This window comes from Pocillopora verrucosa, chromosome 6 (genome assembly GCF_036669915.1).
Source record: "Pocillopora verrucosa isolate sample1 chromosome 6, ASM3666991v2, whole genome shotgun sequence".
NCBI classification, from domain to species: Eukaryota; Metazoa; Cnidaria; class Anthozoa; order Scleractinia; family Pocilloporidae; genus Pocillopora; species Pocillopora verrucosa.
This window is the reverse complement of record NC_089317.1, coordinates 11,999,873-12,027,757: the sequence shown is the minus strand read 5'-3', so window position 1 is coordinate 12,027,757 and position 27,885 is coordinate 11,999,873. Positions and strand designations below refer to the sequence as shown.

The following is a 27,885-nucleotide window of genomic DNA, read 5'->3' as shown; positions in this document are numbered from 1 at the left end:
GGGCATTTAGGGACTGGTCCACCTCGTGTTCGTGTAGCAGCTTCTCGGCTGATTTTACATCGGGCATAGAGGTAAAAGTATCAGAGATGTTTTTAGATGACATGGTAAGCAGATACACGAGGAAGCTGATATCAATTCATCAAGATAGAGGGAATCAGGAAAATTGCTCTCTAGAAAATTGATGCAATTTGATTTTCTCGCATTTCTTGCTAAGTACTGACTGGGTTTGCGCGTCTGGATTGCGTTATTATTTCGCTTGTGATCCGTTTGACTTCCGTTTCCGGCCCCAGGAATAGGGGTACTCTCAAGCATCGCCACAGAGGTTAGATCAGGGGAACACTACCTCGATTATATGCAGTAATCCTTGGAAAAGAATCCACGGTTGATAAACAAGAAAGAGGAGTTGAAAACTGTTTGTTACAATTTTTTTTCTATTTGCGTGACTTTCATTAAGTTTCGTACGCATGCGTAATCGATATCGGTGCTATGATTCACTCTCATTCGACACATTCGCCACATTCGCAAGTTTCACGCATGGTTTACTCTGAATGGAGTGTGTATCCGAAAGGAGAGTTTCTACAATTCATGCAAATGTTCCAAGTGTATAGCTAACATCGAGTTTTCCTCTATAAATTGCACCATTCGCCATGTTGTTTAGGCATTTTTAACGACTACGGCCGACAATTTCACGAGAATGATCGTGACACTCGGTCCCAGTCTCAAATCTCGTCTATCCCTTCAAGTAACTTCCGTAGGATTTAGGCACAACCTTCCTCATTGAAGCATCAGCAAAAGTCTGATGAGATGGTGTCTTTCCGTGATAATGAAATTTACTTGCTCTTTCTTCTGCTGGTAAAGTTTCACGGGTCAGGTAAGTGTGAAATTTATTCTGCCGGACAAAGGATTTTAAGTGTTTTTTTACCATGTGTCATTTGAAGCTTAGACACCGAAAACGCCGACCCTTGCTTTCTGAACGTGATGTTCATCAGGATGATTTCCAAACACCAAGATAGCTTTCAACAGTTTTTGTATTTCAAAGTTAAGATATGATGTTAGGATTACAATCACGAGATAAATGAAGTCTGACTAACTATGATGCGATAGAAATCAAGAGCAAAGGATTTTATGCTACAAGTGGCAACAATACCATACGTTCAGAATTTAACATCAACATTGAAACTGAGAAGTGAACTATTTTCTTAATTAATTTGAGTCGTGTTCTCAGCCATGAGAAAAGTTTCTGCTTTGTCAGGAGGCTTTCCACTACAAACATGGTGGTTATGCAAACCCAGAAAAGAGTTACTACCTGTACATACATGTAAACTCTCTTCATTGCCATCTATCACTCATTATTGGGAAGAGCTGTTAACAATTTTTCCACTTATTATTGTTTCAAATAATGACCTCAGCAAGGATAATTGCTGTTAGCTTAGCTGAGCGTGACTTTTTTTTCCAGGCAGCAATCATTGTAAAGAAACTAAATATAGTGCACTTGGATGGATAATTGAGCATTATTTGCTTATACCTACATGTATGAGTTGTCTACCTGACCAGTTTTTAGCTTTATGCACATATGATTGTGGTATCCCACAGTGGTATTGGTGGGCAAATAACTTTTGTTTGATCAATAAGAATTCCCTACCTTTCTTGGTAGAAGAGTAGTGTAACCAAGGAAACTTCTCCTCCCACTTTTCTTGGGACTGGGGGTCATTTTGGCTCCTTGTCAGCAGTATGCTTGCCAAATAATGACCTCTGGGAGAATGGAGTTTGAATCCCAGAAATTGTGGTATTCCAGTTTTAACTTGGCATGGATGCAGTATTAGCAAAGCATAAACACTCCTGTGGTTCTCACTTGTAAAACAAAGTGCCTTTTGGCATGGACGCATTTGATAGCTCAAAGTTCACCCCTCTTTCAACCCAGACTTGGGAGTTGGCAATTTGTATTTTGTGTTCTCTTGGTCTTATTCACTATTCGCAGCAGGCTTTTTGGTGAGATACTTATTGAAGAGTTAAATAAGAGTGTGCTTTTTGCCTTGAGGAATGCTACAATGTAGGCCTGCCTGCATTTAAATTGTCTATGCATGCTTAAAGTAGCACCTTGTATACTGGCAGTTGTACAGTCATGTGACAAACCAAATTTTCTCAGCTTAATGGCTTACCAAAAATTATTATAGTCTAAAATGGAGACAGGAACATCTTCCTTGAAAATCATAAATCCATCAGCAGTCTCAAGTTTGCAACTGAATCCCTATCTATAACAGGTTTTAACATGTGTCAAAAGTAAATACACGGTACATGTCAGATGCCCTCAGTATGCATTAGAATCCTGTGCTTTGTATTGTCCCAGACTGCATCATGACTGTCAGCAAGGTGTTGGCAACCTGTCAGTAGAATGTTGGTAACTTTAGGTTGATTATTGCCATAAAAAGTTTATCATTTACAACCCCTGATAATTGTATTGAAAAGATAAAATGAAACTCTTAAAAGTCTCTGGCCCTTTTATGTGAGTTCAGCAAAATTTCTGGGCAGTTCTCTTCCAACACTCACTTTGGCTCTCAGCCTGGTTGCCGTTTTGGATTTTTAACTTTCTCCTAATCCCCCTCTGAATTTTGCATGGTCTCAAGTAAATTAGTTCATGTCGTTTTGACTTTAATTTTATCGGTGGCTCCTAAAGGAGCTGTTTGTTTGTTAAAAGAGAGACAAATTTGATTAAAAAAATCAATCATCAAATTTGACCGGTAACAGCTGTCCCTCTCATGGCATGTTAACCATCACTATCAGGTTTCACCAAAGTCTTCTCCCACAAACTGCTTCTAGTTCTTTAACGTAACCCACGCTATCATGGATCATTTTACATAAAAAAAAATATATCATTTATACATATACAACATTGAATGCACAGGGAATGCTTTCCTGCCTTTTTAGTTTTGGTGGCATTTTGAGGAATTTCAAGCATTTATAATAAGTTTTACATCAAATTTTGAATGCAAAAATGCACATATATGCCTTGGTCCGTTTTGTAAAATGTAAATATGGTGTCTAATAAAGCTATTTCACCACCTGTCGCTAACCTGTTGGTTACCTCTCTGTGGCCTGTCTGTTTAGTGTCAGCCAACTGTTGACTGACTGTTGGCCGACAGTTGGCCATCTGTCAGTGGAGGGGAGGTGTTCTTTACAATTACCATATTATTAGTGACTTTTTGCACATTAAGTGGTTGATTATGGCATAAAATGACACTTTTATCATTTCTTTGCAATACCCTATTCTGTGGAACCTTCATTAGAGGGACCATATCACAGTTGGGCATGAGCATCAAAACGCCAATTCTAACTATTTCAATGAACTGCCATCTTGGATTTTGAACTTCATGTAAATATATGGCTTGGAATGCATCAAAACAGATTAGAATACCTTTTTCAGTGACTAACCAAATTTTCTCTTGCTATATTTTGAACAAGAAAACCTCTATTAATGGGTAATTTGAGTTATGAACACTAAAGGTTGAAGAGATTCTCTTTCAGAACCTTAAGAGTTCACTCGCTGTGATAATTTTTACCCTTCACAGCTGTTTTGGAGTAAGTTCATTGTGAATAAGTACTTTTTATAATATTTTTCAGCTTCTAACAAAGGCATTCATAAGAATAAAGTTTTAATCGATATGGTTACTGGTTGTGTTGCATCTGAACAACCATGCATCAAACAACAGTGCCCCACAATTTGTGGCTTGTTTTAATTTCCAGTAGAGATATGTATGTTAGAACAAACCCCCCAGGGGTCTCATGTAATGAAGGGACAAAAATACCATAATGCCGGCATCATGTTTTTTCATCACATGAAAACAAAGCCTTCAGTTGGAGCATGAAATGTAGAGAAATTAGTACAATTTCATGGCAGAGGGGTGATTAATGATGCTGCAAATAGGTTCAGTTCCTCCTCTTACAGTTAAGTTGATGCAGGTTGGATTCTCTGGGGTTTTGACCATGGCAAGTTAAGTTATGAGTACTTTTGTCACTAACCTTTGTTATGAAGGTACTTCATGTCTTATGTGTCACAATTAATTTATGGGATTAACTCAACTTAGTGAGTAATTTGACATTTCTTGTAGATATCGTTTGGTAAATTTCCATGAATTGTGCTTTCTGGTATGAAGCGCGCAGATGTGGATTTATATGTCATGAAATTTCTGCCATGCCCCAGGCTGTCATTTGACCTTTGTACAAAGTTTGTTCTAACCAAGTCCTTTTTCTCTTTTTCTCTGCACAATGATGATGGTTAATATTTATAAATCGTATTTGATTCTATTGTGTTAAGTCACTTGAATGTGTCTGGTAATATAGCACAAGTAAAACAAGTAGATGAATATTACCCATGGATTTGAAAGATAAATATTACCCATGGATTTGAAACATAAATACACAAAATAAAATGATATTCTTTATTTAACCTCCCCCTCCTCCCCCTTCCCCCCCCCCCAAAAAAAGGAAATTATTTTCTAGATTCAACTACACACTAGTTGGTTACTTTCTTGAACTAAAATCACCATTCAATTAGTTTTCATTTGATCATCATAAACCAACACCCTTCGAAATTACTGCTAAGGCAATTGCAACAGTCAAACAGTTCAATCAGTATTAATTAATATGACTTCCTGTCCAACTAGTCCACATGAAGCCTTGTGTAATGCCTAACTTTGGTGTCAGTGAACTACTCTAGGACAGTTGAGTAAGTGCACATCATCAGGTTGCTGGTTTGTTTACTACCACAGATGCATATAATTTTCTAGTTGCAAAACCAAATTTATCTCAAACCCAGAGTCCTCTCGGCTTTGTGCAGGTGTTGCACACTCATTGTGGTAAAATTTCTGTATAACGAAAGCAATGCTGCAATCTAGGCATGCCCCCATTCAAGTTATCTTCAAATGCTAAAAGTAGCACATTGTATGCCGATGTCTGCATACGGTCATGTGATAAACCAAAAAGGCAGCAACATCTTCCTTGCAAATCATAAATGCATCAGCAGTCTCAAGTTTGCCATGAAATCCCTATTTATAACAGGTTTTAACATGTCAAAAGTACATGTACTTCCATACAAATCTTCTGAGCAGAAATTAGTCTTCTTTAAGGTTGGCAGTTTTTGACCTGATGTCTTGTTTCTTTATTAACAGCAGAACAGGTACAACTAGAATCATCTTACAGTGGAAGCAATAGGACTGCAAAACTTGGTTCCTCTTTTGACTTCTCGTGGAACTATTCTGGTAACTTACACAGAGTTGAATGGGGAACGAAAGAGAAGGGAATAATTGCGCTAGATGTCCTTCTATTTATCCTTGATAGAAATGGGCGTCTCATGCCTAATGTATCTCAGTACAATGGCCGTCGTTTTGGCAGCTGGAATCAACATTCACCTGGGCGAGTCATGTTCACTCTAAAGCCTATTAAAGCAGTTGATAACCAGGTTTTCCTCTTCAGATTTGTCCCAAATAACCCTTTGGCTCTAGATGTGTTTGATATGGTGCAATTAATTGTGAAAGGTAAGATTTTTGATTATGTGATGAGTTGTTGTTTCATCATAAAGGGTAGTATAAATTTTCAGAATGGGCAAGTAATGCTATTGAATTTCAACAATTCTGATAGTAAATAACTTCAATGCACAATGCAAACAAAAAAGTATTCAATGAAAAGTGATGTTGTGGCTTTGCCCTTAATAGAGCCGTCACGACAGTTTCCTCCTTTACGGTGTTGATAATAGGAAAAGTTAAATGCATGAAAACACAGTCTTTAGAGCAGAGAAGGTTTTCTTGATCAAGACCTTTATGGGGTTTCAATTTTTTGATGGCTATTTAAAAAATGAACAAACCAAAGAAACTGAAACTTATGTGCTTCTGTTAACTGATTCCCAATAAGAGTATCCACTGCCACACCTCTCTCAGCAACCACCTCTTTATGGTATTACCATATCCTAACGGGTGTCCTTGCTAACAAAATCATTAAAGCACTATAGAAGCATAACCATCATAAAGTATATATTGTCAATGGAAAGGTTGTGGAATGTATTGTCTGGCTAAAATTGTTCTGTTTTAGCTTGACCTAATTGCAAACTGCACAATGTTTCTTAGAGCGAATTAATCAGGTAACAAATCTGGCCATGCAAGTAAAACTTCTGTTTAATTTCAATCCTGGGGGTTGGTCTTTAAAACCTCGTGGAATTTTCCAATATTCCAATAACAGTTGAACCTGCATTAAGTGGCACCGTATTGAATGGGTGGTTGTCAAAGTCTCAAAATTTGTTCCTCATGATTACAGCAATTTTCATCTCTATTATGAAGTTACCTCTTTTAAGCAGTCACTGTCACCCTTGCCTGAGTCCTGACAGCCTGTCTGTATTGTCTTCCACCTGTGTTGAATGGTCACTTACAGCAGAACCACTCAAATTAAACTAAAAATAATCTTTCATGCAAAATTTAATCCATAATCTCATGAAATCAATATTTTGGTAGTGTTATTGAGTGACTTTTTGTACATTAACCCTTTAACCCCCAAGATCTGATGCTAATTCTCCTCTCTGGCTGCTAGACATTTCCTTGTAAATAAGTTATAAGAATTTGACTTCAGATCAAGATAACAACTTTGACCGGATAAGTTTGAGTATTCTCATTACCTGTTCCCAGGGATAAGGGAGAAGTTACTCGTTGATCACTGCTGGGAGTTAAAGTGTTTAGTGGTCAATTATGGCATAAAGTGACACTTTTATCATTTCTTTTACTCTATTCTGTGGAGCCTGTATTGAAGGGACCAATTGTCACACTAGGGCATGTCTAAGCATCAAAACACAAATTTTAACAATTTCAATCATCTGCCTTCTTGGCACATGGAACAAATGAGAATACTCCAGTTTAGTGATCGACTGAGTTCCCTGTTGCTATATTTTGAACAAACAAACCTATATTGATGGGTAATTTTAAGTTATGGACACTAATTGGGTTGAAGAGATTCTCTTCTGGAATCATAAGAGTTCACTAATGCTGCAATAATTTTACCTTTCATGGCTGTTTTGGAGTAAGTTAATTGTGAATAAGCACTTTTTAAAATGATTTTTTCAGCTTATAACAGAGGCACTTATAAGAACTATGCTTAGGGCTCAGGGCATACAATTCAAATGAATATTAAAGTCCTGATCAATTTGGTTACTGGTTGTGTTGCATCTCAACAAACATGCATCAAACAACAATGTCTCACAATTTGTAGATTGTTTTAATTTCCAGTAGTGATATGTATATTAAGAAGAAATCTGTTGGGATCTCATATGATGAAGGGAGAAACATACCATAATGCATCAGGTTCTTCATCACATGAAAACATGGTTTTCACTTTGTGCAAGAAATGCAGAGAAATGTAGTACAATTTCAAGGCAGAGAGTTGATCAATGGTGCTAGAATAGGTTCAGTTTCTCCTCTTCTTATTAAGTTGATGCAGGGTGGATTTTATGGGGTGCACATGCCAGACTATGGCAAGGTGAGTTATGAGTACTTTTGTAACTAACAGTTGAGTTAGCAAGTTTGAAGATAGTGTTTGTCTTATGCTTCACAACTACTTTATGGGATTAGCTCAACATAGTAAGTAATTTGAGCTTTCTTGTTGATATCATTTGTTAAATCTCCATTCTCCGTGCCTTCCTGGTACTTTGCTGACACATGTGGAATTATAAGTCATATTGTGAAACTATCAGTATTTTTAATTCCTGTGGTGTTTGGCAACATGCTTTTTTCACATGCAGCTTATGATGGTGCAATTTAGAACTCGGGTATCTTCAATTTTGGAATATTAATTTTTACAGCTGCATTACTTTGTTATTCATAATCTTTGTGATCTAAGCCCAATCAAACTCAGACAGCTGTTAGGTTTATATCTAGAAAGTCTATGGACCAACATATCACTCCTTTTGGTGACCACTGATGCCAATTTATGTCAACTTTCTAAAAACTGGTAATGGCTATGCCAATAGAAACAAGAAGGTGTCCTATGTAATCTCAGGAGACTTGCAGCAAAACATATTTTGCCCTCGGCAGACCTGTAGTTGAATTTCACTGACCAATAATTTGATTCTCTTTTACTTAAAAGGGGCTTCAGCACACTGTGACAGAACTTGCTAAGGGTTGTTGGTCAGTTGATTGATTAAACCATGAGCCCTTATCTGTTTCAGTTAGAATTTTTCAATTGCCTGTCCTCATCAAATTTCTTTAATCTCTTTGCTTAGTGCCAGGCTTCTTTTTCACTTTCATCTTAGTACTCCTCTCCTTTTATCTTTCCCCACTCACAGTTTAGTCCTAGATGCAGATAGATAGCAAAGATTACCTTGTGCAACTTGAATCAGATGTTTCTGGAATTATAATTCAATACAAGGATGTTTTGCTGCAAAAGCCCCTTCTTTTCATTAAGGGGGACACTACAATGGCTATTCACACTTTGGTGGGCTAAAGAATCCAGTTTGAAAATATGTTTTTGTAAGTAACCTAAGCATTTCAACATGTTACTAAACTTTTCACTGGAAACTGTCACCTTTTTGGAAAATGAGGAATTTAGCTAAATTACTGGTCACCTCCCATGAGGAACCACTGACTGGCATGGTATTCTAGGTTTGCTCATGTGGGAGGGTGAGTTGTGTTGTTTCAGGAGCAAAATCTTAAAAATTTTACTTATAAATCTTTTGACGCAATGAAATGTCGTTTAGTTTGCACACATGTAACACATTATCACAATTACTTTATGTTTCAAACCCTGACGCTCCCTTTCGCTGTTATGACATGTGGATAAAAAGCAAGCTTGATGAGTTCCTTTATTGTAACCCTTTTGTTTTACTTTTAGGTCCTCCTGTTGTTGAGATCGTCCCTCCTGCACTGTCCACTTTAAAGGGTGTTACAGCAAGTTTTACCTGTAATGTTAAGGGTTTTCCTTTGCCAAACATTGTGTGGATGAAGCAGACTGGTTTGGGTGAAAGTGAGATTTCTGCTAGCGGAGTCAATGTCCAAATAAACTCCCATAATGATTCATCCCAGTTAATCGTGCAGAATACTTCAACCACAGACTCAGGCTATTATATCTGCAAAGCTTCAAACTTCGTATCTAATACTGCAAGAGCCTTCCTTGGAGTTGTATGTAAGTTTCTTCTTGACATGTAGAAACCCCTATGTAAGCTAAAATAGCCTTATAAATACAACCTTAATCCAGAAGCCAGTACTGGGAAATTGCAGTTTTGCCCTCTTGATCACAAGAGTGTTAGTTGGTAACTTTACATCTTTAAACCCTCTTTTTAGTCAAATAAAGAATTTTTGGTTTGGTTGAGTTAATGACTGCATTTCGACATTATTATCAGTGTAAATGTAAAAGGTATATTAATTGCGCTAGGTACGCAGAGCATGCTAAGTTGAAAAGTTTTGCATTTTAACAATTATCATTGATGACTATTATTTTTATAAATCTTCCCATTCTATTAATTTCTGTCCAGTCCCTTGCCGTCAGTTAACCTTTGTGCAAACTCTGTACTAACCAAGTCCCTTTTTTGCCACAATTTGGGCATCGATAAGAGCTGTCCATAAACCCCTCTGCATTTTACACCGCATTGCTTTTTTTACTACAATACTTTACATCTATACCACAGTAATACCCAAGTCCATAGCTCTACCCCTTTCCATAGGTGCACTCATGTCCATAGTCACATTTGTGTCCTTAGGTGCATTTGTGTCCTAAGGTGCATTCATGTTCCTAGGTGCATTCGTGTCCACAGACACACCCTTGTCCACAGGTGCACCTTTGTCCTCATGTACACTGTTGTCCATAGGTGCACCCGTGTCCATTGGTGCACCTGTGTCCATAGTTGCTCTTGTGTCCGTAGATGCACTCCTACCCGTAGGTGCACCCGTGTCCATCTTTTTAGCTGGATGTGCATCTGAACAAGGATTGCCATTTTATTTTAAGAAGTGCTGAAAGTTTTTAGTGTATTTGAAAGCAAATTAAAGTACATCAAAGGGTACCATGGGGCAAAATGTGAGGGATGATTTGCGAAAAAAAATGTTTTTGAAAGAGGTTTCTTAATCTTAATTCTTTTTCAAGATCCAGCTTCGTATGAGGATCCTGATTTGTGTCCCACAAGTTTTGATGCAACCAAAGGCGAGTCTGTCCTAATGTGCTGTCCTGTCCAGGGGTTTCCACCTCCTCAAGTTAGCTGGGAACTGCCAAATAGAACTCGGGTTGAAACAGGAAGCACTATTTTGCATGTCACAGTCAAGACTGAGAATGACTTTGGACGCTACAGGTGCATTGCAAGGAGTCTGGAAAAGAATGTCCTAATGGCTAACATCACCATTCATAAGAGAAGTAAGTACAAACTTAAGATTTAGGTGAAACTTGTATCACCTCCTCTCCTGAACATGACTACTAGTGAAAGAATCATAAATTACCCGGCTGGGGTGACGCCATTATTTTCCTATGTTTTGATAGAAACACTTGATTAGATGTTTAATAAATAGAGAAGCCTTGACTGTGCTCTGTTCTGTTGTAAAGCACGCAGGAAGCGGCTAGAGTTAGAAAGAAGTGTTGGGAGAAACACGAGACGTATTGTGATAGCCTTCCAGGTTGACATCTATGCAAATATTATAGGTTACACTTTGATTGCAATTTCTCTGTCAGGCGTTGACATCATCGGCTAGTCCATGTATTTCAAGACAATATCCTTGGATTCGGTTCCCATTCATGTACTTGCTGATCAGTTCACGACTTTCTTAACATTATTCAATTCCTTGTGACTCAATTTCAGTTTTGTCTTGAGCTTAAGAATGAGTTCCTATTTGAGTAGATCTCAGAATAAGTTTTCGAGTATCCTTCACGGTTGGTTCTTCTTTTTATCTGTGATCCTGTATTTTCTAACAGACATACGAATCGGCTGTTTCTTTTATTTGTCTTTTGACAATACTTGTTGAAAACGAAAAAGCATCCCTGAAATTTTTTGCGTTCGATGAAGGAGGACGCAGTTCATAATCTTTTGAGTCCTTTGCTTTGAAGAGTGACTTTTTTTGAGAGTTTTTCGTCGATCGTCTGCAGTTCTGCGACATTTTGATTGAGTTCATACGTCATATGCGCAAAGACAATCGCGCACCGTGGTTTTCGTATTACTCTGCGAATCGTGGAGCGGATATCTAAAGACTATGTCGTGGTTTTCATAATGGTCTATGGATGGTAGTCTGTAAAGCAGATATCTGAAGACTACACGCGGTTCGACGGTAGTCTGAGCTATTATTATTATCAAGGTCTTAAAGGGATGTTCCACTGTCTCTGTAGCCATAAAAACGGTGTATTCCATTGGAGTTGAAGATTTCAATTACACCTGAGATATTACACTCGGTTGTTCTAATATATCACTACAACGTGTGATCAAATGCAAGTGGCTACCGAGTACTACAACTCAGTTTTGTTTCGTGCTCGTTTGACTTGTTTGATTTGATACAATGAAAGGATCACTTGGCACGAGAAATTTCCTTTTTTCATTGCGGAATTTCTGGAAATCGACAAGCAAAAACCTTGGTCACGGACTAATGCACCATCCCTTGTCAAGGCGAGTATGGCTAACTCTTAAGAGTATCAACTTGCTCGCTCCGAGTGAGAGGACAACGTGGGAGAAACCATCTAAGACGGCTAAACGATAGACCTATCAATGTTAGAGAGTCAGCAAAACTTCCAAGAGAAACGACGTGGTGCAAACCAAAGTAACTTATTATATATTCCAGTTGACATCCACAAGACAACCTCTCATGGGACCTTGCCTTCAACAATCCATGGAAATAATTATCAGAAATCAAAAGTAACCGTGGCACACTTGAATGTACGATGTTTTGAAGACAATGAGAGCATTTGATTGAAGTGAGTAATTTAATGGATTAAAAGAAGTATGCAATCTTAGCATTTCAGAATCTTGGCTAAATTCAAGTGTAAAGAACGCTGAGGTCGAAATTGATGGATAAAGTTTGTCAAGACCTGGACAGGTCGAGAAAGATAAAGAATGAGTCGGTGCTGGGGTGTGCGTGTACATGCGCAAGACCCTGAAGTCTAAAGTACTTAAAGACCTATCACGAATATTAGACACTGGTTTTCACCAATTATGGATGCAATTTCAGCTCAAAACGCTCAAGTCATTCTTGCTGTGCGGCACTTACAAGCCTCCTGATTGTGATATTGCCTTCTTTGAAGGCTTCAGGGACCGTTATACGTAAGCGCTTGTTTATGGTCCACCTATTCTAGTGGTCGGAGATCTCTCAACTCTGATTTGTTCGTAGTTCTACTAAATCAAACATTAAACAACCTGTGTACAAGTCTGAATATGAGCAGCTTATTACCCAGCCCACAAGAGTGACAGAAACATCTAAAACTCTGATTGATGTCATTTTTACTTCAAACCCGGCAATAACTGTGGATAGCGGTGTAGTGGAGACTCACATCAGTGATCAATATTTGGTCTTTGCTGTGTTAAATCTAAGGATGCCCAAGCCACGGCTGCTTACGGTGTCGCTAGGAGCTATAAGCACTACGATCCTCAGAGCTTTTGAGCGACCTTAACAAGATCCCTTGGTATGAAAACATTTTGTCTGACGCTGTAAATGAGAAACTGCTCCATTTTAATAGAACCTTCTTCCGGGTTCTCGCTAATCGTGCATCTATTAAGAAAATTAAAATCAAACATCGGAATGTCCATTTATAAATTAGGAGATCACGGTTGGACCGGTGGAAGGTGCTACGAATTAATTCTTTTACGGAGGTGGGATTAAGTGCTGCAGAAGGAAGCCAACAAGACTCGCATCAGGTCATGGTCTACCTACTTCACATGAGGAACTCCCTGTCAGTTTTAACGCCTAAGAAGATGAGTTTCATTTCGAGCTGCTACCGATCTTTCGAGATCAACAGGATTGTACAGTCATTTCCTTCAAATAAGCACCAGGGAAAGCTAAATTACAAATGCCGGTAGCGAAAGATGCTCTACCGGCTATCCTCCCGATGGGCTAATACCACCAGAAAAACATGGAGCTATTACAAACAGTGCAAAACTTTGCAGTCCGGATAGTTTCGGCACGAAAGAATTTGATCATGTTACACCTATTCTTAAGCAGTTACAGTGGCTGCCAATTATGAAACAACTTGCGGTATGGGATGCTACCATGGTATTTAAATGCTTAACGGACTTGCACTTCCATATCTTTGTCAGAGAAGTTCAAAACAGATCGGAAGTGCACAACTGCAATACTAGGAATAGGGACCGCCTACATATACCACTCGGTAGGACGGCTGCAGGTTAGCGTGTATTTACTTTCAGAGGCCAAAAGCTATGGAATAGTCTCTCAGATGAGTTTCAGTCTATCACTAATTTAGATGTATGTAAGCAAAAAAAAAAACAGCATTTTTTAAGGGTATTTTTGGAAAACTAAGTTTTAGATATTTGACATTGTAAATTAATCTGAAAAGCGTTTTTGAGGAGTTTAATAAAGTTACCACTACTACTACCATGGTGACCACCGAGTGCTACGACTCAGTTCGTTTGATTCGAGACCACAATGGACCACTTGGCACAATGGCCACCAAGCACAAACGACTCACCTCGTTTGATGCAAGACCATAATGGATCGTCCAGCAGCATGGCAGTCAAGTATTACTGGAAAAGCTCTAGGAAACAATATTGTCTAGTTGACATGTAAGCCTTTTTTTCGCCACTTTGTAATTTGAAGCAAAATCGATGAAGTTTAAAAGCATTATATCAGGAATGGTTTTAACATGCTTCTCGCATGTTGCAAAAATGTTAAGTAATGAGCCATTTTTAAGAAGTTCCCCATCACTTGAACTTCTACTGATTCTGCGGGAGCCATTCAGACTAACAGTATGACAACAGAAGATGAGCTGACAACTTTAAGAGACAGAAGAGAGGACTAAATGGACAACAATGCATGAATTTCCTGCACCACGAACGCTTTGATTCTTTCACAGTAACAGCGGTTTTGTGCTTATTTAATTTTAGGGGCAACTAAACATCCTCTTTCTATATACGTCCCTCCGCCACCATTTTCCACACCAATAATTCTGTGAGAAGAGAACAAAACACATCTGGCTACCTCAACAGCACGGACATCCCTATCATTTGTTGCGACTCTACCTGAGAAGATCCACTGTTACTAAAGCATTAAAGAAAATAAGGCACTTTCAAATTATCATGACTCCTTCTTTATCCCTTGAAAATGTTTTACACGCACTATTCTCCATTTCTCCCCAGACGAATAGTAGAGCTCTTCTCAAAGTGCCTTGTTACGGTATAATCTTACCGACAGGGAGAACTCTATTCCTCTATAAACTTCACCTCTTTGTTGAACGACGTGTAGTTTTCTTGTTCAGGAGCAACTCCAATAAACAATACACTAATTATCCTCGATGAACATACTTAATCCCACTACGGTCTAGATCCTAAGTAACTTTCTTTCGGTGAAGCCTTCCAAACAGTCAGTCACTCTTGACATCAGAAACTTACTACTACTACACGACTGTTCTTTTACACTTTAGCAAAGTATTCTAGAATATTCATACAAATGTAATTATCGAAAACATGGTGATTTTACACCATGTATGAGTTGCAATGTTTGCGAGTTGCAATGTTTGTCCCATGGCGATCTCAGAAATCTTTGCGCAAACACAAGGATCCTATTACTGGCAACTCATTCATTAATGATGTATGATCGCGCTGCCTCACGCTGCGAACAGAGAGGTTGTCAATCTTTTCACGGTTGGTTTTTTCTTCGGTGAAGCCATAAAGCGTGACACAAACTTCTTCTCTCTCAAGATCATGAAGCGGTCTTAGGTCTTAGGTCTCAGTCAAGTGAGATACTCTGATTGGAAATGGAATCTCGTCAATTTCTCTGCCTAGAGAAAAAGATCAGTTAACGATTGGTGGAGCAAAAACAGAGAGACAAAAAAGAGAAGATATAAAAAATACCCAACAGTTCCTGAGAGATGGAGAATTATCATTTGTATTTGGTTGAAAGAAATTGAAAAAGATTCAAGCGTCAGTGCTTCTTCTTTCTTGTTCAATGGTGAAAAACTTATCAACTTTTCAGCAACTCTTTCAACAGATGCGGAATTCGTATGGGGATATTACACAAAAATAGTTCGAGATCGTTTTCGTGAAGGACTGCTCTCAATGACACTGTTTTGACAGAAGAATAAATCTAGGCACAGCATAATTTTTTTGCGAGAAGATACAACGATGATATTTGAAAAATCGTCTCCCAAACCATCAACACCCGATTACGTGACAAGAGGATCATTCAAGAGAATCGTTCAGGAGAATCGTTCGAGAGGGTCATTTGAGATTATAATATTCACACCCTCTTCAGATCTCACTCGTGAGTTGTGAAGAGGGTGTGAGTATTTATGAATAATTCTGTGACTTGAAATCAAGGTTAAATTCATGAGTTGCCTTTAAAATCAAGGTTGTTTTCAAAAATGCGCCAGAATCCCCGTTTTCTATCTAATAAAGCTCCCTTCCATTGTACAGCATGTATACGAAATGAGATAATTAATTTTAACCAAACGAAACAAAATCGATTTAGTGAGAGGGAAAACGTCTCTAATCAAGCTGGCCAAAGTTGAAGGTCAGTGCTGGTCAACGTTGTTATTGTCCAGCCTGGTAACCTTGTTCCCCACAATTTTTGTTTTCATTATGTTTCTCAATCTTTATTTTATTTTATTACTATTTTGCTTTCCTTTTTTCAGTATCCGGGATAGACAAAGAAAAAGGTACGTGGAACGCTTGTTGAGAGCACCTTACAACCTCTATCAAAATATCACTACATTTGAGGGTAACTACATGCGAAATCGTGCTTTGATTATTCAAAAGGTGTCCACTTTCCCAAGCTTTTATTTCTAGCCCAATATGCTCGATCCCCAATTATTAATATTACATGTACGCGGTCAGAGCCATCAACCTCGTTCACCGGATAGTTTCTTTTTCGAGTTTGCGGAAAATTTAGATCTCCTGCATATTTGATCCTTGTCAAAGGTAAGGTCAAATATGTTGTTCAGATTTGATATCATTTTTTGATGAGCATCTTGAACGATATCAAATATTTTACGCTTTTGACTCTGTATTCTATGCTAGTCATGGGCGATTTAAATGTGGAAAGTGTGTGACATTACTTTTGACGTGGGTCAAAGGTAAAGCCAGATATGGAAGAACTTTGCTGATTCTTGTTAACGTCTATAACAACTGCATAGCAAAGCAGTATTTTAAATTGCCACGTATTTATTTTTGACTTTGGTCAAAAGTTACGTGAAATTACATTCTATCTCATCTCTGAAATGCGGATGAGATAAATGACTAACAGATAACTGAACAAGGTTGTGCAAAATATCGTGATATTTGCTAGTGGTGAGAAGATCAACTGTTTGTCAAAGCTGAAAGTGGGAGTACATACTGGTTGATCTGCGAAATACCAAAAAATGACGATATTATGCAAAAACCGATAATAACTGACAAAAGATGGGACGCATGGAGAATTCAGTCTCAGTGAAGATGACCTGATATTGGAGGAATAACTGCCGGAGCCCCATCTATACGCCTGCCAGTTCATATGAAAGTAAGTAACATCATAACCCTTCTGCGCAATCAAAAACATCAGTAAATACAACCCCTGCTGCTACCAGAAAAATTTGCTTTCAAGTTACACTTCTCATTACTTACCGCCGAATGGTTTTCGTCAAAAAGTAACGACTCAAATGAAAAAAGCATGATAATCTGCTTAGAGTATTGATGAAAACATTTGTCTCTTTTTCTGCCTTGGAATACGTGCAGAAGATAAAAAAATCGTTGGAAATGACGCTTTTTGGTCAGGTTATTTTTATAATCGGGTGCTAAACGAAAGAGAAGGTAAGAGTCTACCCCGACCTATGGTATGTTGGAACAACAACATAAACGTTCTTCGTCAATTTACAGTACTTACCCCAGTTCATACGTCAGCACGCGTTTATGGCGATGAAATTAAGTACAAAATCTTACTTTTTTTTTATTATGTATTTATACTTAAACAGGCATCTCAAGTTAATTGAATAAAGTGGTATTAAGAGATGTCGAACCAAGCCAGCCTGGTTCAAGCAGACTCACCCAGGTTCTTGCAGAGTACAAGGATCTCAGGGACGCCAACAGAGATCATATTAAAGCGCAAAATGCAGTCCCAGGTGCTGATAGGTAGGTGCCTCTACGTCCATTCACATGCTCCTGGAAAGCTTTTAGTGATCACGTGACCATAAGAAAGCGTTATTAGTAGTGTTGCTTTCCGCCAAGTTATCAAGGGAACTGTAGTGGGACTTCGAGGGAGCCTGGGACGATTGCAGTAGCTATAAAGATCCAAAAAAGTAAGATCTATTTTATGATTTTCGGACGTTAGGATGAAATAACGTCAACCGTTTTGTTCTGTTTTGTTCATTCCGATTAAATTAAAGGGTTCACTGTAGGTCTAACTGAAAACCATCCCTAACCTTAAACCTAAACCCAACCCTACCCCTAAGCAATAGAACGGAGTATTATTTGAAGTTTTTCTCAGCCACTTGATTTTTCATCGTTACGTTGCCATTTTGCCCATTGCTAACGTTGCTCTTTGCTTTTAACTTCCCAGTCAATGCTGCAGAATCGGACAAATCGGAGGTTTGATGAAAGAACTTGAGACAATGAAGCAGCTGAAACCATACCCTCACGTCATCAGACTTCTGGGATATGTTGTGGAATCGGTATGCTCAATTAGGTTGTATGGGTCTCATTGAACTTTGCGACATAAAGCGTATGAGGCTGATTTTATCACAGAATTCTTTTATTTTGGCTCGTTTTTTTTGGGACTTAAAGTCTCTCGTAAGTGATTGGATTATTTGCTTCACACTTTAGGAGCACTTTGCAGAGTCACTTCTGGTATCTATGGAATATGTTTCATTTGATGAGTCAGCCGTGTTTTGTCTCAGCTTTCCGTTCGATCATCCACCGAGACCTCGCGGTACGTAAAAAGAAACATGCAAAGGACAGACTTTGGAATGGCTAGAGACGTCCAACAAGAGAATATCTATGAAAGATAGGTAAAGGTAATCCGATTATTGCCAGTGGCTAAGATTTAAAAAAAAAGTCTTCCTCTTCTGATCTTTTGCGATGAAAGATGGCGTATCATTACTTTGAAATTTACCGCCATCAAAAATATGTCTGATTTACTGCCTAATGAAAACGTTTACATCCAGTTTAGCTTCCTAATGAAGGGCTGGCCATCGTTCTGTAAAGAGGAAGCTTAGGAGCGTTGTTGTACGGCACCTGTACCACAAACACTGGCGTGTAAGTGAAATTTTTCATTTCTTTTGGTGACAGTAGATTATTATTATTATTTTACAGTTAATAACAATTGCATGGCCAAGTTGTAATTTTGAAGCTTTTCCAAAGAAGATATTGATTTTTATTTCATATATATTACATTTTAACATATTGGTAATTGATTCTATGGGCCCACTACCATAACCTATTTTTGCTTTGTCAGGTGGAATTATGGAGTTGTCTTTGACGAGATTTTCACCATAGTTAACACCTGATGAAATTTGATCAGACTGTGATAGTGGTTTACTTTAGGCTGGAGTACGTTTTCTTGTACTATTCTTCAAACTCATGTTTTAGATTGATGAAAGGAATCCATTCGGGTGGAGAAAAGAATTTGCATTCTGCTGCAGATGAAGAAGAAGGTACTGAGTTGAGGTTTATATCCTGTTGCACTAAGATGCACATTAGTTCTTTTTCAGGTGGTTCAACGAATCCACGTTTTGATGACAGGAAAATTGCAAACTTGCTTCAGCAGGGATTCCGAATGCCTAAAACACAGCACATGGATTTGGCACTTGTCCCTCTCTTTCCTTTTTTATGCTCATTGAAAGAAACATTATATGCATCTCGCTGTCATAAGTGCTCATTATATGTGTGTAGATCGATATTAGCTACCAGATAATGATGAGATGCTGGCAAAATGACCCGGATGCGAGACGAAACAAACATTCACTGAATTGAAAAGAGCTTGAAGACATGGGAACCCTGCTCGAGGTAAGACTTGTGATGGACGTGGCAAGTTACCAATTTCCTTTAAATCAACGTTATCTCATTCAGATGTCCTCTTTTCTGTTATATCACCAAGGTTCCACGACCAGCATTGTTAACAAAAATCTCTCTCGGGATTGTTTTTGATGTAATTTTTCACTGATAAGGGTATCAGTATATTTCAGCAATAGCCCTTTAATCTTATTTGATAAGGCGATCGGATGAACGTAAAACTTGGATTCGATTAAGGAATTGTTAACCCTTTGATAATACACTAAATCCGTGTGTAATTGGCCCTGCACGCTGATAGCGCATTCGGTGGCTGCTCTTAGCGTAAAGGAGGCAAAATAGTCTTACCACTTCTGTTAAAATCTATTTTTCCTCTGCAGAGGCTGATTAGCATGAAAATGTGGCACAAGAATTTGGACGCAAGAGTTGAAGATCTAGTAGAATAGTTGGGTAAACGTACTCAGGCTTTGAGGGTCAACTGTTTGAACACCTCGCAATCAACATGTCAGCCTAAAATGGTCACTGGGTCGGAGACGCCAGTGTTTATTTAGCGGTTAAGCTAATTCTTATAACTGTTCGCAAGAAAGTCGAAACGAAGAAATGAAATGTTACTAATGGTTAAAAAGAGCGTTTTCCAAAAATCACTTGAAAGATCTTGTTTTGAAGACTTAGTGGAAGTTTTGTCTTAAAATTGTTCTTTGCCTTTTCTTTTTTACAAGTAATGTAACTCGACGTTGGTGCTGACACTCGATCAAATTGGTCTTAAGTTCTTTTCCAAAAAAAATTATGAAAGTGGCTTTTAATGTAAGGTCTGAAAATTTCTGAAACGAATCTGTCTGCATGATGATGCCTCGCAAGGAACGTCTGAAATAATAGCTAGCAATCCCATGTGTGTTTATCTTGATTAGGTTTGTAGATCGTAATTTATCTCTGAGGACTGACCTGAGCCAGGCAGCCTCACCTGAAAAGAAAGAAAGTAATACAGCTGAATTTATTAAAATGGCTTCTTCTATATTTAAGAGACATTTATGTTTCACAGTTACTACAGAACAACAGATGTAGTCAATAAATTTCATGAAGTCAATGACAAACACGGTGTACCGTCTGGTCAGTATTCTCGTTTTCTCAGTTGCACTTAATAACTATACGGGACAAATGATCCTTCGACGACCGAGGAAGAGTTGGGAAAGGGGGCAAGGAGCTCCTCGCTTTTCAGGAAATATCCACCGAGCATTTTGGAGGAAATTTGTCTCTAGCCAATGCTGCCAATGTTTAAGTTGTTGAAGGAAAAGTGACTTATTGTCAAGCTTTTTAAAAATACCAAAAAGTCAAACACAAGATATGTGTTATATCACATTGAACAATTGTGTTGGTAAGTAAAAATAAACTGTCTAATCGTTTGCCAGGTCATCATGGGTTTAACGAGGACCAAAAATTTTGTCAGGAAAAGCAAAGAGTAAGATAACACTTTTTTTTTCGCCTTAACAAACTTTTCTCCCTTCCATTTCTTTTGCCCAGGCCTCTTCAAAGTTTCGGGAAATGTGACAAATTCACCTCTTTTGGGCAGTGCAATACGCGATGTAAACGAAATATGCAGATCGAGATCCTGAGCGAAGTCCTAGAAGAAGGTCAAAACTCTGCCGGCCCAGACACCCCCGAATCATTACGCCTTTATTATTTGGTACTAGCAAGAGCCATTACTCCTGGTACAAGCATCGTAAAACAGTCTTTTAGCCCTACCTCGCCCACTTTTTAATATTTTGGATTTTCTCTTTCGACAAATTAAACTTGGATAATTTTTTTAACTTAAGAGCGAAAAAAAAAACCCAATTATAAAAATTTGATCTGGGGACCAATATCATTGAAGTGAAAGTATTATGGGGTCACAACTGGGTTAAAATCTTCAATTTGTCCCACCAGATGGACGAAAATAAAGCTTATTGTGCCTTTATCTCATCATGATCGATTATATCATGGAGTAACTAATTTTTTTTTCTCTTAAAATCGGAAATGCCGTTACGCAATGAACGAGTTATCGCTGTCAAACAGTGTGGAGGAAAAATTGGTGCAAACTCTCTTATATTGAGCTTATAATATATAGATCTAGCCGAGCCTAAAAGCGGAGCTCCGGTCAGTGTACTTTTCAGCCATTCATTGTAATAAAACTGTTCAGCTCTGGCTGTGAAAGAGGTTGTACAAGGGCATTTAGGGACTGGTCCACCTCGCGTTCGTGTAGCAGCTTCTCGGCTGATTTTACATCGGGCATAGAGGTAAAAGTATCAGAGATGTTTTTAGATGACATGGTTTGCAGATACACGAGGAAGCTGATATCAATTCATCAAGATAGAGGGAATCAGGAAAATTGCTCCTAGAAAATTGATGCAATTTGATTTTCTCGCACTTCTTGCTAAGTACTGACTGGGTTTTGCGCGTCTGGATTGCGTTATTATTTCGCTTGTGATCCGTTTGACTTCCGTTTCCGGCCCCAGGAATAGGGGTACTCTCAAGCATCGCCACAGAGGTTAGATCAGGGGAACCCTACCTCGATTATATGCAGTAGTCCTTGGAAAAGAATCCACGGTTGATAAACAAGAAAGAGGAGTTGAAAACTGTTTGTTACAATTTTTTTTCTATTTGCGTGACTTTCATTAAGTTTCGTACGCATGCGTAATCGATATCGGTGCTATGATTCACTCTCATTCGACACATTCGCCACATTCGCAAGTTTCACGCATGGCTTACTCTGAATGGAGTGTGTATCCGAAAGGAGAGTTTCTACAATTCATGCAAATGTTCCAAGTGTATAGCTAACATCGAGTTTTCCTCTATAAATTGCACCATTCGCCATGTTGTTTAGGCATTTTTACCGACTACGACCGACAATTTCACGAGAATGATCGTGACACTCGGTCCCAGTCTCAAATCTCGTCTATCCCTTCAAGTAACTTCCGTAGGATTTAGGCACAACCTTCCTCATTGAAGCATCAGCAAAAGTCTGATGAGATGGTGTCTTTCCGTGATAATGAAATTTACTTCTTTTCTTTCTTCTGCTGGTAAAGTTTCACGGGTCAGGTAAGTGTGAAATTTATTCTGCCGGACAAAGGATTTTAAGTGTTTTTTTTACCATGTGTCATTTGAAGCTTAGACACCGAAAACGCCGACCCTTGCTTTCTGAACGTGATGTTCGTCAGAATGATTTCCAAACACCAAGATGGCTTTCAACTGAAAAGAAGAGTGTGCTTTTTGCCTTGAGGAATGCTACAATGTAGGCCTGCCTGCATTTAAATTGTCTATGCATGCTTAAAGTAGCACCTTGTATACTGGCAGTTGTACAGTCTTTTGACAAACCAAATTTTCTCAGCTTAATGGCTTACCAAAAATTATTATAGTCTAAAATGGAGACAGGAACATCTTCCTTGAAAATCACCTAAAATCCATCATCAGTCTCAAGTTTGCAACTGAATCCCTATCTATAACAGGTTTTAACATGTGTCAAAAGTAAATACACGGTACATGTCAGATGCCCTCAGTATGCATTAGAATCCTGTGCTTTGTATTGTCCCAGACTGCATCATGACTGTCAGCAGGTGTTGGCAACCTGTCAGTAGAATGTTGGTAACTTTTAGGTTGATTATTGCCATAAAAAGTTTTATGATTTACAACCCCTGATAATTGTATTGAAAAGATAAATGAAACTCTTAAAAGTCTCTGGCCCTTTTATGTGAGTTCAGCAAAATTTCTGGGCAGTTCTCTTCCAACACTCACTTTGGCTCTCAGCCTGGTCACCGTTTTGGATTTTTAACTTTCTCCTAATCCCCTCTGAATTTTGCATGGTCTCAAGTAAATTAGTTCATGTCGTTTTGACTTTAATTTTATCGGTGGCTCCTAAGGATCTGTTTGTTTGTTAAAAGAGAGACAAAATTTGATTAAAAAATCAATCATCAAATTTGACCGTAACAGCTGTCCCTCTCATGGCATGTTAACCATCACTATCAGGTTTCACCAAAGTCTTCTCCCACAAACTGCTTCTAGTTCTTTAACGTAACCCACGCTATCATGGATCATTTTACATAAAAACAGATATATCATTTATACATATACAACATTGAATGCACAGGGAATGCTTTCTTGCCTTTTTTAGTTTTGGTGGCATTTGAGGAATTTCAAGCATTTATATAAGTTTTACATCAAGTTTTTGAATGCAAAAATGCACATATATGCCTTGGTCCGTTTTGTAAAATGTAAATATGGTGTCTAACAAAGCTATTTCACCACCTGTCGCAACCTGTTGGTTACCTCTCTGTGGCCTGTCAGTTTAGTGTCAGCCAACTGTTGACTGACTGTTGCTGACAGTTGGCCATCTGTCAGTGGAGGGGAGGTGTTTCTTCACAATTACCATATTAGTGACTTTTTGTACATTAATGGTTGATTATGGCATAAAATGACAGAACTTTTATCATTTCTTTGCAATACCCTATTCTGTGGAACCTTCATTAGATGGGACCATATCACAGTGGGCATGAGCATCAAAACGCCAATTCTAACTATTTCATGAACTGCCATCTTGGATTTTGAACTCATGTAAATATATGGCTTGGAACGCATCAAACAGATTAGAATACCTTTTTCAGTGACTAACCAAATTTTTCTCATTGCTATATTTTGAACAAGAAAACCTCTATTAATGGGTAATTTGAGTTATGAACTAAAGGTTGAAGAGATTCTCTTTTCGGAATCCCCCCTTAAGAGTTCACTCACTGTGATAATTTTTTTACCGTTCACAGCTGTTTTGGAGTAAGTTCATTGTGAATAAGTACTTTTTATAATATTTTTCAGCTTCTATAACAAAGGCATTCATAAGAATAAAGTCCTGATCGATATGGTGACTGGGGGGTTGTGTTTGCATCTGAACCCCATGCATCAACAACAGTGCCCCACAATTTGTGGCTTGTTTTAAATTCCAGTAGAGATATGTATGTTAGTAAACAAACCCCCCACGGGTCTCATGTAATGAAGGGACAAAAATACCATAATGCATCATGTTTTTTCATCACATGAAAACAAAGCTTCAGTTCGAGCATAAAATGTAGAGAAATTAGTACAATTTCATGGCAGAGGGGTGATAATGTGCTGCAAATAGGTTCAGTTCCTCCTCTTACAGTTAAGTTGATGCAGGTTGGATTTTCTGGGGTTTTGACCATGGCAAGCTGAGTTATGAGTGCTTTTGTCACTAACCTTGTTATGAAGGTACTTCATGTCTTATGTGTCACAATTAATTTATGGGATTAACTCACTTAGTGAGATAATTTGACATTTCTTGTAGATATCGTTTGGTAAATTTCCATGAATTGTCTTTCTGGTATGAAGCGCACAGATGTGGATTTTTATATGTCATGAAATTTCTGCCGTGCCCCAGGCTGTCATTTGACCTTTGTACAAAGTCTGTTTCTAACCAAGTCCTTTTTCTCTTTTTCTCTTTTTCTCTGCACAATGAGGTGATGGTTACATATTTTATAAATCGTATTTGATTCTGTTGTGTTTAAGTCACTTGAAGTGTCTGGTAACTACCGCACAAGCTTGGGTAAATGCCTAAGTGGGTGTACAAGTAGCTACCCTCTGACGTTGAAACAAAATAGTGCACAGTCATCATGTTGCTGATTCGTCGTTACCTCACCCATCATGCCACTAATTTCACCCCCCCCCAACAAAAAAATTATCTCATGACCCACTGAGTCCTAGTTGGCTTACTTTGCGGTGAACTAAAATTACCACTCAATTGTTGTTCATTGCGGCATCATAAACCAACACCTTCGAATATGCTAAGGCAATGCAAACAGTATCCAAACAGTTCAATGTCTGAAAAATCTAGACTTCATGCAACTATTCACATTTTTAAGCCTTTGGTAAAGGCGAAAGTATCACATTTGTGGCTGGAGTGAATACTCATAGGACGGTGCTGTGATAGTGCAACATCAGAAGGTTAGGGTTTGATCCCTTCCACGGCCATAATCATAAAGATGTAGCGGGCAAGGTGAGCTTCCATCAACTTTATACCCAACCCTGAGAAGCCTCTGGCTTATGAAGCAGGTGTTATGTCAACAGGCAAACAGTAAATGTCACTCGATTGTGCTAAAATGCTGGAGAACGGGAAAAGCAATGACGCGCAATCTAGTTGGCAGTCTTTTTGACCCGATGTCAGTTATCTTCTGGCATTAAAGTAGCCAACATTGGGGTATGCGACTAGGCTCACATACAGTCATGGATAAATGGCAAAAAGGCAGCAAACACTTCCTTCACACATAGACCATGCTAGGGGGGGGACCGAACCACTCTGGTAACTTGCCATACAAAAGCCCTATTTTAACAGGTGGGAACGAAAGTCAAAGAATACATTACTCTCCCATGTCCTTCATTTATCCGTGAGCAGAAATTGGCGCTTTAAGGTGCACTCCTAAATAGTGACCTCATGTCAATGGCGCGTCGTTTAACAGCAGCTGAATCAGGTCACAACAGGCAGGGCATCGGTATCCAGAAAAAGAAAGATCTAAATGACTTAAAGGTGATAACCAGGTCTTGTTCGACTCTTAATGTGTCCCAAATACCTGCGTTGACATCCACTGAGTTTGAAATATGGGGAATACGAAAGATGAAGGGACTCTATAGATTGCTACTTAGATGGTCCTTTTGGTTTATCATTGATAGCAAACTGCGGTCTAGAAGGGGCAACGTACAATGGCCGTCGATTTATGGCAGCTGGAAAAATCTACCTGATGCAAGATAAATGGCCGATCTAAAGACAAAGCTTGCATACAAGCGCAAGGTATTCAAGGGAAAGTGATGTTGTCCGGCGAAGCCCTTAACAATAGGCCGTCCAGACAGTGTTCCTCATTTTCCGCTACATCCTAATGGAAAGTAATGTGAAAGGTAAGATTTTTGATTATGAGCAGAGAAGTTGTTGTCTTATCAGACCTTTAGAGGTAGTTCAAATTTTTTCAGAAGGGTTTAAAGTAAGTGAAACAAACCAGAGATTCAACGATTCTGAAAAATAAGAGCCAATCCACGCTGCAAACATGAAAGGGGTAACTCAATGAAAAGTGACGAGACTGGCTCCGTCCCTCAATAGGCGCCCCTCCACACCGTCTACATCACAACCAGTGACAAAATGTGTAATAGCGGGAAGTTAATATGCATGAGAAACTGGTGGGCAGGTTTACTACAAGAAATCAGCTTCCAAGCACTATAGAAGACCATTCAACAGAAGTTCATTTTTTCAGATGGAAGAGTTAAAACGGAACAGTACTTAATCTAAACTGTAGAACTAAAATGTGTTCTGTTTGCTTGCACTAACTGCAAATGCATCCAAAGAAGAGCGCACTAATCAGTAACAAATCTGGCTCATGTTCCAATACAACTTCTGTTTCTATACATATCCTGCACGGGGTGGTCTTTAAACCTAACTGGAATATTCACAGCAGGTATAGAGAGCATAACCATTGAACCTCGCTCAAGTGATTCTACTCCGTTACTAGATGGTTGTGGCATGGTTGTCAAGGCAAAATTGTTTGTATCCTCATAGCTATGAGCCTAATTGCAAGGCTGCTACATAATACCCTCTTTTAGGCAAATTAATCACTGTGAACACATCGTGGCTGAGTCCAAGTAGAAACTTCTGTTTAATTAGCATCTGGGGGTTGGTCTTTATCCACCTCGGGGGAATTTTCCAAACTTATTCAGGCAATAACACTTGAACCGGCAAAGTGGCAACAATAAATGGGTCTGGTCAAGCAAATTTAGGTTTCTCATTACAGCACATGAATCAAATCTATTATGCAGTACCTCGGTTGAGCAGTCACGTCACCCTTGACTGAGTCCTGACACTTGTCTGTATTGTAACCGATATATGTGTTGAAGGGTCCCTTACAGCAAAAAGGACTCAACACATAACTAGATGCTAATCTCTCTCTCTGAGCTGCTAGAATTAGACCATCAATATCCTGAAAGGTAATATGTAGTGTTATTGAAAGACTTTTTGTACATTAACCCTTAACTCCAGATCAGATAGCAATTCTGGGTGTCTCGCGGTGACTAGGACATTTCCCTTGTAGACATAAGTGATAAAACTTTGACTGGAGAGTTGGTACGTCTCATTACCCGTTCTGCAAGGGAGAAGGATACAAAGTTACTTGTTGATCAATGCGGGGATTAAAGTGTTTGTTAAGTGGTCAATTATGGCATAAGTGACACTTTTTACACTCATTTCTTTTAACTCTAACTTCTGTGGAGCCTGTATTGCAGGGACCAATTGTCACACGTAGGGAATGGTCTAAGCATCAAAAACACCATTCTAAGGGAATTTCAATCATCTGACATCTTGGCACATGGAGACACCTCACAACGATGCTCAGATACTCCAGTTAGTGATCGACTAAGTTCCCTGATGTGCTCTATATTTTGGACAACATGCCAAGACAACATGCTAGAATGCGGAATTTAAAGTTATGGACACTAAAGTGCCCACTTTATGCCATAATTGACCACTAACACTTTAACTCCCAGCAGTGATCAACAAGTAACTTCTCCCTTCTCCCTGGCGAACAGGTAATGAGAATACTCAAACTTATCCAGTCAAAGTTGTTATCTTGATCTGAAGTCAATTCTTGTAACTTATTTACAAGGAAATGTCTAGCAGCCAGAGAGGAGAATTAGCATCAGATCTTGGGAGTTAAAGGGTTAATGTACAAAAA

The 27,885-nt window shown here is 38.7% G+C and overlaps 2 protein-coding genes across 3 annotated transcripts in view; both read left to right on the top strand.

Moving 5' to 3' along the window:
* The window catches only part of LOC136276833 (neural cell adhesion molecule 1-like), a 46,622-nt gene extending 28,773 nt beyond the window's left edge, over positions 1-17,849 (top strand). The window contains exons 10-12 of one of the 2 annotated variants that reach the window (XM_066168423.1): positions 15,796-15,819; positions 17,110-17,256; positions 17,694-17,849. In XM_066168423.1, coding sequence (XP_066024520.1) covers positions 15,796-15,819; positions 17,110-17,123 — 38 coding nt within the window. In that variant the 3' untranslated portion in view covers positions 17,124-17,256; positions 17,694-17,849. Of the gene's footprint in view, positions 1-15,795; positions 15,858-17,109; positions 17,257-17,693 lie in introns of those variants that run through there. The other variant, XM_066168421.1, reaches the window with a different exon arrangement.
* On the top strand, positions 576-10,394 carry LOC136281594 (myosin light chain kinase, smooth muscle-like). The gene is made up of 4 exons (XM_066168259.1): positions 576-871; positions 5,166-5,531; positions 8,863-9,153; positions 10,108-10,394. Exons 1-4 carry the CDS (start codon positions 805-807, stop codon positions 10,392-10,394), a joined length of 1,011 nt encoding a protein of 336 aa, XP_066024356.1. The 5' UTR covers positions 576-804.
* Positions 17,850-27,885: the final 10,036 nt, after the last annotated feature.